Raw genomic sequence first — 10,305 nt, forward strand, 5'->3', positions numbered from 1 at the left:
GCCAGGTGTTTGTTCATGTGCCTGGAAAAATTAGCAGTTCCCAGAAGCTGAGTTTACTTTCTTAAAAGGGAATGTAGGTTCACTCATCATTACAAAAAGCACATTCAGGCAAGCACTTAAACGTATGAGTCTTCCAAGAAGGGAGCCGTGTACATGGGAGTGTAGTAACAGTTAATGTACTGAAGAGTCTCTAGTCAACACTTTTTATAGAAGGGTCAGTCTGGTTTAAAAAGGGGGAGGAGAGAGGGGAATTGTGATAATGGACGTACACTAAAACCTAGTACTGCCATTAGCATTGTCAATTAATATTTTATATTCCTTGAAGTGCCTTTTGAGGAAATCAGCCTTCATTACCAGAGGTTCTCCACCACAAACACGGCAAACAAAGTACCTCAACTGACAGCTACAGTATCATAAGAGAGGAAAATAGAGTTAATGTAGAATCTGGGGAAATAACAGACTGATTCAGAGTCCCAGATCAAATGGGCACGTAGATTCCAACACACACAGAAGTTCTATTACTCAAGCCAAGATTCTGCTACCTTTACTCCAACTCTGCAAGTTGCTTTAGTGAAATCAATGGGAGCATTTGAGGAGTAAAGTACTATTGAACATCAGTAAGGGTATCAGAATCTGGGCCTTAATGTTTGTGTGCTGCTTTGAAAATGATAAGTGCTATATAAGTGTTCAATATTATTAATATTCTCACCCAAGGGTCCAGGAAAGGTGGCAAATAATTTTTTGAGGCTCTGGTTATTCAGAATTGCTAGTTCGATGGGGCTTTGATTTTAAGGTAATTTACATTGCTCCATCAGTGTTCTGCCAAGTATTTTTGGCTCCAGCCAGCTAGGTTCTTTCGTAGCTGAGCGAACCCAGTCAAAATTGGCTGGCAGAAGGCAGGACTTTTTAAAATTTATTGTGCTCCAATCAGAAAGCTGCTGAATACTGCGCTTCTCAGAAAAGTGTTGTCCTTGTCCTTTTAACTGAAAGCTAGTCGGTATTCATTAGGAACAGGCCAGAGCTATTTCAGACACTGAAGACAGCAGACACAAATCAATAGAAAAAAATAACTTCTTTTTATTTACAAAAAAAATCCAAATATTGGATGCTGTAAACAAAATTCACAATCTGTTCCCTCTAGCACTGATGCAAACACTTCAGCTCTTAGAGTCTGTTTTCCATCAGCTCTTTTTTCTGTCTGTGACAGAGCCTATAGTCAAAATGTTCCACAAGAGCAATCCAAGGAGCAATTTGCTGCAACAGGATGCCTCACAGAAGGCAACTGTTGTATGGAATTCTGAGGGAGATCAAATGTGCACAGCCTCCTACAGACTGCAAGAGTTTGCAGTGCTTCAGCCAAGCTGTATTGAAATTTGCAGGCCTTTTTTTGCTATTTACTTTGTTAGCAAGCCATTATTACAACAGCAAGATAGTACACAGATTTTCTTTCTTGCAGTGGAAATTGTCTGCTAAAAGAAAACCATACAAAAGAGTATATTCAAATTGATGCTGAATATGTCATTACATTTTCTTTCCTTATATCTGCAGTTTTACCTAACACACTTCATTTTCTCAATGAAACAACAACAACAAAAAGCTTCTTTTGAACTGGCATGAGCCTCCAACATAATACGCTTCATATGCAGAACATTTAACAAGATGTGTTTTTAAGCTTTGCTTGAAGGACTTTGTGTAACATAAGCAACAAATTGTTTTTAAAGCACACACAAAAAAAAAGGAGTTAGGAAAGATATGATGTGATCTCATTGGTGTTTTTACTTTCCCTTCTGTTTTTTAAGAGAAAGTTCTTACATTTTTGGGGTTTTATACATATCAGAAAATAATCTGATTTCAAAGCTCTTAGATGTTTCATTATATTTATATTAAAACAAGTTTAGCTCCCTGTTGATTACCAATAAATCCAACTGTCACACAACAGTTTGACTGTAATCAGGTCAACCTTTTTAATTAGTTCAGCATTTTAAAGGGGGGACTGTTTCTTCAGCAAGTTCTAAGCTGAAATGGCTGATTGGATCGGAAAGTGAAGCCTACAGAATACCAAGAGCTTTTTTCCTGTAAAAGTAGTAGTGTTCTGAAGCGAGAGAAAGAGAGAGAGAGAGAGAGAAAAACAAAAATCAGACTTTATGAAGGGAAAGGTGTGCAAACCACAGAAGAAATCCAGCTTTGAAAAGATGTTCTTATTTTACTCTTGGCCTGAACTCATGGCTCCTTCCCACCACTAACATCAGACACCTTTTAAACTACCAGCCACAGAGAAAACAAAGCCCTACCAGTTCCACCACTTGTTCATTTACATATGCAAAACAGGTCTAATACCTATATGATATATCCCAAAACATATTATATATGTATCAAAATGTGCATGCTGAAAGGTGCAGTAGGCTGAGCCCTGCTGTGTGTACTACAAAATGAACAGCTGCTGTCAATCATAAAAAGTAATAAAATTTCAGCTGAAAGAGGAAATAAATCAAAACTTTTTTTAAAAAAAAGCAATGGAAAAAGGCTGCCCTCCAAAGGAAAAGTGCATTGTCTCATGTATTATCAGCATTTTGTGGTTGAGGCACAGCTATAGATCCCCAAACCCTTTTAAATAATGGATGACTCATTTATTTGCTGCAAATAGTTGTGGTAAGAGAGGACATACCACATTACCAGCTGATCCTATTTCCCCAGCCCTCCCCTTAGAAAACCCTTCAGACAGCTACAGGCAATGCTCTGGGTTTGACAAGTACATCACAGTCTTGATCTACAGCTTGAAGTAATGGGCCATGGGAAACAAACCCTTCCTTTTCATAATTAATCAAGAAAGGCCTTCCCCTGACCAAAGAGAGGGAGAGAGAGAGAGAGAGAGAGAGAGAGAAACAGAATGCAGCCAGTGTGGAAGGGAGGGAGGGAAGAAAAGAGAAGATGGGGACAAGGACTCCCAAGTAAACACAATGAGTGGCAATGAAATAGCTTTTACATTTCCTGAAGAAGTCACAGGAAAGGTGCTTCAGTAAACAAATCAGGTTCCTGTTAAACTTGCCTTCAAAGATAAAAGTACAAAGGGCAGCAAAAATAAACTTGTCTTAGTAGCTCTGTAATAACAAGGGGAGAACACACTTCCAGGATAACAGTTCCCTTTCCAAATACACATTTTTAAACATAATCTTCTTTTACCTGAAACTTAAAATGATGCAGAAAATACTGCACTAAAATTTCAAAACCAGTCCTCCCCCAAGAGATGTCTCTGAAGTGAAAATAGTGAAACGGTCGATTTCTTCTCCCCTCCCACTGGTCTCTTGGGTGAGGAAACGAAAGTGAATAGTTATAGTTCCAATGTAAAGTGATTCCATTTAAATAAAGTACAGTACTAAACTTGTAAATGCAGTGTGACAACCAGATCAAAGATGTTTAATATTTGCATAAAAATATATATATAATATATATATAAAATATAATTTTAAGCAACCGTGCAACACTCTTAAAAATGATTCATTTCACATTTACTAAATTCTAGTGGTCCTGGAATGCATAATGCATTCTATTAAAATATTCCTTTAAATATTAACAATTAGTGTTCAAATGACCAACTAATACAATATTCTTTAGCTGTCAGGGGGTTTAAATAGCCTATCTTTGATCCACGTTCCACTGAATTATACATCATGGAGGTATGCAGTCACAAAATTAGTGGGTTAAATGTCAAAATGGTATTACAGTACAAAATGTGAAAAAAGCATCAGCTAATCAAATGTTTATCCATTTGTGGAATTATTATGGCTCACAAGCAACTCACTGAATTACTGTAATCTTTGTTCTTGCAACCAAAGACATTATTTGTATCCCACTTTAATCCTGACTGGTTCATTTACTGCAAATTTTCAGGTGTGGGTTATAAATTCACTGCAAGGTGCTCGCTGTCCTATGACATCCTGTTGCAAACTGGAAAACACACAGTACTTTATTTAAACATTCCTTAATTGCTACATTTTCCTAGACCACATTTAATATATACATTGTGTGTGTGGATATACTGTGTATATATATATATTTGCTATAAATATATGCACATACATGCACACACAAACATACACACACACACACGTACCTATGATAACATCACACTGACAATATTAACTTTATACAAGTATTTGCCAAGGAAAAAATAGGGCATTTTCTCCACCACTGATTCACAAGCTTGGGTTTTTTTGTTTGTTTGTTTGGTTTGGTTTTTGTTTGTTTGTTTTTTTGTCTTCCTGTGTCCCTGATAAAACAAAATGCACGGTAAAAACCACAAAACTATATTTTTCTCACTTCAAATTTTCTGAAAGCATCAGGCACTTTTGATTAACATTGGTGTGTACAAATATAGTAACATCTTTTTATATTCTACTGTATCTCCTTTGCTTGGATAACTTATTTGTGAAATCTTTGGTCCTTGAGCATATTTTGTTTGCTACACCTGTTTTTCTTGCATTTTTCACATTTTTAAAATGTGAAGCACGCATGCAGCTGGAAAAATGGACTTTATCATCATGTGTTTTTTCTGGTTTTACGATAACTGTACCAATCTCCTACTGTTCATTTGGAGCAAGCTGTTTCTGTTAAAGCATTCTATTCAAGCAAGCTATACATTCTACACAATCATCCCATAGACAGCACTTGTTGCAAGTCCCAAAGGCAGTAATTCCAATATACATTTTATTTCAATTTATCTCTGCTTCATGCCTCTACTTTTAACTCCTGAATATATGTAAGCAAATTGTTTTGTTTTTTGTGTTTTTTTTCCATATTCTCCCTTTGCAGATCCCATTCTAAAAAAAGGCTTTCCAACCTTCTCTATGCCAAAGCTATGGGAGCAGGTATTGCCAACCCATATTGTCATCAAGCATTCCTCCCTTGTTTATTTCAGGGGAAGCGATTTGCTTTTAATGACAGGCCTCTTGTGCTCTGGGGTAGAATCCAATTATTTCTGCTTCTTTTCTAGATCATGCTCACATAATTTATAAGAAGAACCACAAGCTTTACCAAACTTGAAAGCTAGAGCAGATCATCATTGCACAAAGCACCCCATTTTAAGGAGTGTATCACCCCTTTCTGCTTGTTAGAAAATGTTCTCCCCACCAGGAGAACTGTCCTTAATTGCAGGGCAACCAAGTCGAGTATGTGTGCTGCTGGCACGTGAATACCGGCTGAACCTGGGCAATATAGTAATTGCTAAAGTTGGCATCTGCTACATATGGGGCTGGCTGGTAATAGCAGGTGACATTGGCCACATTGGGGATAATATTTTGCTCAGCAAGGACACGGATGGCCAACATGGTGATAAGATTTAGAGTCTGTCTCCTCTCATGTCCCATCAGGCACACTGTGCTCTCATTCACCACACCATGAAGGGTCATGAGATAGTCATACTTGCGGTCCTCTAATCCCACAAAGTGGTTCTGCAAGTAAGACTCCAACTTTCTTTGCTGTTCTCCAATGTCTGAGAAGTCAATGAAAAACCTGGAACACATGTATCTCTGAAGGGACTTAATCTCAGATTCTGAGGCAGCCCTAAAGCCCCTTACCAAAAGGTTGCAGTACTTAAGAAGGCCACCTCCTCTGATTTCTTCTGGGTTTCTGGTGGCAATTATCTTGTTGCAGAGGTGATCAAAGGCTTCTTGGAAATCCCCATAGACACTCTCACCAATGATGGTCGGGTGAAAAGTTTCAGTCATGGGATTCTCTGAGCATTCATAAAAAAGCAGAAGGGAGTCTAATTTGATTTGAAAGGAGTCTACACTGAACTCAAACTGCCTCCTCAGAGAGTCCACAAACTTCAGCTCCACGTTTTTGCCACTGTTGTTGGACAAGGAGATGAGACTCCATCGGTCTGAATCATTGCATACTTTTACCATTTTCTGCACATAAGCTTCCTATAATTTGAAAGACAAAACGAGCAGATGAAGAAACCAATACAGGCAATTCCCCTTCACAGACTTCATTTGCATTCTCTCACACCTCCACCCTGTGCCCGCATTTTGCAAACTATTTTAAGGAGTCTGGATAAAAACTGAAGGAGACATATTTAACATAAGTGGTGGCAGCACAGTAGTTGCAAGGGGTGATGGGAGTGGTATTCCTTATGGGATTGTGCCATGTCGGGAACAACTTTTGCAACCTTTTTTTTAAAAGCACTTATATATATATATATATGGGGAGAGACAGGTAACAAAACTGATGGCATACATAGCATATATGCCCAGACACTCTCTTTCTGTCTCACACATACAATCATTTGGATGATCACTATTAAAATATAATACAAAAGAATTTCTATAGGCACCACAAAAATATATGTTCTACATTTTCAAACTAATCAAAGCTTGTTCTTTCAGCACAGCTCCCCCAAAACACTCCCAAATTTAAAAAATGCCCCCAAAACAGACAAAATAGGTATATGCCATTTGAGATAAGCTATTTGGCATTAACTATAATAAACTCAGAAAGTGAATCCTGTTTAAGACAAGAATTTCTGTTTAAAACAAAAAAAATGTACAGCGTCTCCATCCGTCTGGGAAAAGTGCTCACTGCAAAGAGTATTTTCCCTGCAGATACATATAAATGTTCAATGAGCTTATGATCCTTTTAAACTATGCTTCTATCCCTCTGAGTGATTCTTAAAATAAGGCTCTGTAAACTCCAACTTTCTAAGTAAATGTACCCAATAACCGTAAAAAAAGTTCACTAATCCTGGCTCCTCCTCCTCATTAGCTCAGTATGTATTGCCCTGATCGCTTTACTGCAAATCAGACTCTCTTTGGTTCACCTGGGGTTTAAAATGACAGAGGAGCCACTTTTAAAAACATGTTGTAGGTGTCAATTTCATGACACCCTTGCCTCCCCCCGGCTCCACTGTTATAAGGTGCTGCTTCCCTTGGCTGTGTGTCTGGACAAGAGCAGGTTTACCTTGAGGGTAAGCGGGGTGATCTTCTCCTTGTTAACTCCGTCAGGTAAGAAATCCAAAAGGCAGTCCAAGACCACGTCCTTCACAGTCTGAAACTCGGCTTCCCCTTTGAGGTCTGCGCAGAAGATGAGGTCCAAGTCCTTGTAGCCCAGGCCACTGTCTTGGTGCAGGATGTGGCTGGCTGCCGAGCCATTGAGTCGCACGTCTCGGACCCCAATGCACTTCTCCTCCAGGCGGCTCCGCACCACCTTCACGATCTGCCGGGGCTGCATCTCCAGCGTGGGGAAGTTGCCCCGGCCGTGGATGGGGATGGTTTCGCTCAGGATGCGATCCAAGCGCCGCACTTGTTCCCAGCTCAGCACGTTGCAATGAGGGTTCTCGCCGCAAGTGCCCGTGCAATTCCCACTCCCGCTGCAGCTGCTGCTGCTGGGGCTGCGGGCGATTTCATCGTCAGCCATGGTCCGCAGCCGTTTCCTCTCGGGAGCCTGGTACGTTCCTTTTGCGAGATGTCTCCTTGCTTCACTCCTAACGGAACAGGAAAGCAAGCAATGAGCGCAGGGTTTGACATGCCCAGTGAGCCCTTTAGACCCGCTCCGACACTGCATCATAGAGGGGCTTTCGCTCTCCCCAGCGCCTACCGGCCGAGCTAGCTGCAGCCCCCCGCTCCCACCCATAGGCACAGCGTCTATAGACGCAGACCCCCGGGGATCCAACTCACACTGACACCCACCCACCCCGCCCGCCCGCCCAAAGGAAGAGATCGCTCCGATCTTTATCACCTGGAGTCAGCAAAGCGGCTGCGTCTGTGCCCAGCCTGGGAGCGCGCCCGACCCGGGAGCCGCTGTCTGCCCCGCGTTCTGCTGCTCCTGGCTATTTGCGCGCCCCGTGCTGTGCTGCGCTGCGCGGAGCTGCTGTGCCCGGCCGCTCCGAGTGCTGCTGTCTCTGGAGCTTTACTAGTTCTGCCTGGGAAATGTCCCCAGTAGTTTTTATATGGGGTTTCTCCGCTCTTCCGGGGCTCCGAGTTACACGCTCCCCACGCCCCCTTCATTTGCATGGACAGCCCTTGGCGAGGCTCTCCCGCCACGCCCACCTCGTATGCATAAACAGCTGTTCTCGGCGTACTCAGCCGCAGTTCCAGAACCGCCTTCGCCCCAACCTCTACCTCGCACCGGGGATGCAAAGCTGGAGCTACTCAGAGATCCTGCCACTGCTTGGCCCAGTCCCCCCAAAACTGTAGCGCGGGACGAACAAAAGAATCCCCTATTCAGCCATTGGTCCCGCAGCAAAGCAAAATTCGGACCCTTAGGCATTCCACGCCAGAAATGCTGCAATACCCGCATATGGCAGCTAGATCCAGTCAAAATTTGCATCCTAATCCCCATATGTGAATACCTGAATAGATATCATGTGGAGCTGCTCCTACTTCGCCAAAAAAATCTAGACCCCGGGGTATCCCTGTAGAGGAACGCCACAAAATGCCAAAGCTGGCACACGGAGCCTACAAAATCCAAGCACTTTTTGGCCCTTCCTTCCCAGATCCCCTGTAGCTACTTCTATTGCACCGGCAAATGGGGGCCATGGTGCACCCAAATATATACGTGGATCCAGCAGACTCTTATTTGTCCCCTCCCCCCATACCTTTTCTGGGAGACATCAAGTTTAGACATCATTTTATATCAGACAAAGTCTTTACTGGATGCGTTGCGTTTCGGTGAAACCATATCACACATCATCATTCTAAGCACAGCCAAATTGTATGCCATGGCACTGAAATTTAACAGTGGACTGGTCGGTCAGATGGCGATGATCTCATTATTTGTGTTTTTAGCTGATCAACTCTAGACCGAGATTTTCAAAGCAGTCTAAGGAATTGAGATACATATCTTATCACATTTTAATGTGTCTAAATCTCCTGGACTGTTTTGACACTCAGTGCATTGGATACCTTAGCTAGACTGGATAGATTTATCTGAGGTAAAAGAATGGCTCCCTTCGCTATTTATCTAAAAGGTGGAAAAAATGGATGAATGGAGATGCTGGATTTTTCATGTGGGAGGGTGCATGAGCTTTTTATAGTGGACTAAGACTTGGTCTCTATGCAGTACAATATAGGTCTGTGGTCAACAGTGTGCTTGATCTGCCAATACTCAGGTGCTGTATATGTGTTTTGCATTGTTCTTGTACCCAGGAGGAGTCTGAGCGTGTATTTTTCTGGTTAAGTATGATGAGAAATATGTGTCGACTATTCTGATAGTACAACTTCGAGGCTTAAAAAAAATGAAAACCGAAATGCTAGGATCCAGCAGGCTCCAGGTGCTGTCTTTGCGGTACTATTGAGCAGGGATGCATATGGGTGGGTTGGGTTCTGGGTTTTACCGGCACTCACGCGCTATGTTAGGGTCCAGGGATTTTTGCTGCAGTAAGAGCTGAAAGACTTGTTTTCTATGGAGGCAATAGAACTTGGGGGGTTCAGGGCCAAAAATTGATTGGATCCATCAGGCTCCTGCTGCTGAATCCGGATTTTTGCAGCGCTCATGCTCGGTGGTGCATGAACTGCCGTCTTCCCTCCGCTCTCCCTCACCCCCGCAGTAGGAGGCTCGGGGCCAAATATCGGCAGGATCCAGGTATATCCAGTTTTTCCTCTGATAAGGATTTAACAATATAGATACAAACATTACACAAGCAGAGCAGATTAAACGCAGATCACGCAGCAAAGAAGAAGGCATGAGTGCAGACAGGCAGTAGGTACAGTACATGCTACAATGTAAAGACTTCAACCTTCGTTTGCACTGCCGTGAGGCTAATCTTTTCTTCAATTAAAATGTCTAGTGGGCTGCTTTAAATAGTTGTGATGCTTTAAAATGGCTGGAGATGCGCCCTGAGTTTGCAGTGGGTAGATGTTGTATAAACAAGACCGTAAAAAGGAAACTCACTCTTTTATCTCTAGTATTATCTTCCATATGTGTCACGAAGTCCAGGCAACAGCTTCACCTGTGGCTGCCCAGTGTGGCTATAACTAGAGGCTCCTGCTACGCAGTTCCTCAGATGGATCAATCGGACACATGTAAAGGGGCGTGGGCACGGGCCGACTGGCGCATGGCGGCAGATGTGGCTGGCACGTTCCTGGGGGATGGGCGAGGCGAGCAGCCGCTGGACCAGAGGGAGCCGGGCGGGACAGAACGTCACAGATCCGGACGTTCCAGCAACAGCTGCTGGGCAATTCCGAAGGGCGGGGCTGTGCGAAGGGCCCCGCCAATCACCGCCGGTGACGGCTTCTCCCTCCCCTCGGCCCCGCAGGGCGAGGAGCCAATTGGACGAGCGTGGATAGGCGGGGCCGTGCCAGCTCCATGTGA

General features: G+C 42.9%; 1 protein-coding gene across 1 annotated transcript; it reads right to left on the minus strand.

Moving 5' to 3' along the window:
- Positions 1 to 1,112: 1,112 nt before the first annotated feature.
- Positions 1,113 to 10,226, minus strand: TENT5A (terminal nucleotidyltransferase 5A). Its single transcript, XM_045011524.1, has 3 exons — positions 9,886 to 10,226; positions 6,955 to 7,477; positions 1,113 to 5,921 (listed from the first exon to the last, which is right to left on the minus strand). Exons 2-3 carry the CDS (start codon positions 7,408 to 7,410, stop codon positions 5,142 to 5,144), a joined length of 1,236 nt encoding a protein of 411 aa, XP_044867459.1. The 5' UTR covers positions 7,411 to 7,477; positions 9,886 to 10,226; the 3' UTR covers positions 1,113 to 5,141.
- Between the last annotated feature and the right edge of the window lie 79 nt (positions 10,227 to 10,305).

Source organism: Mauremys mutica, chromosome 3, assembly GCF_020497125.1.
Source record: "Mauremys mutica isolate MM-2020 ecotype Southern chromosome 3, ASM2049712v1, whole genome shotgun sequence".
Classification (NCBI taxonomy): Eukaryota; Metazoa; Chordata; order Testudines; family Geoemydidae; genus Mauremys; species Mauremys mutica.

Bases quoted from the DNA above. Each gene is read 5' to 3' on its own strand.
- TENT5A (XM_045011524.1), bottom strand. From the start codon at position 7,410: ATGGCTGACGATGAAATCGCCCGCAGCCCCAGCAGCAGCAGCTGCAGC. The intron at 5,922-6,954 runs GTAAACCTGCTC...TTCAAATTATAG, and splicing joins TCACCCCGCTTACCCTCAAG to GAAGCTTATGTGCAGAAAAT.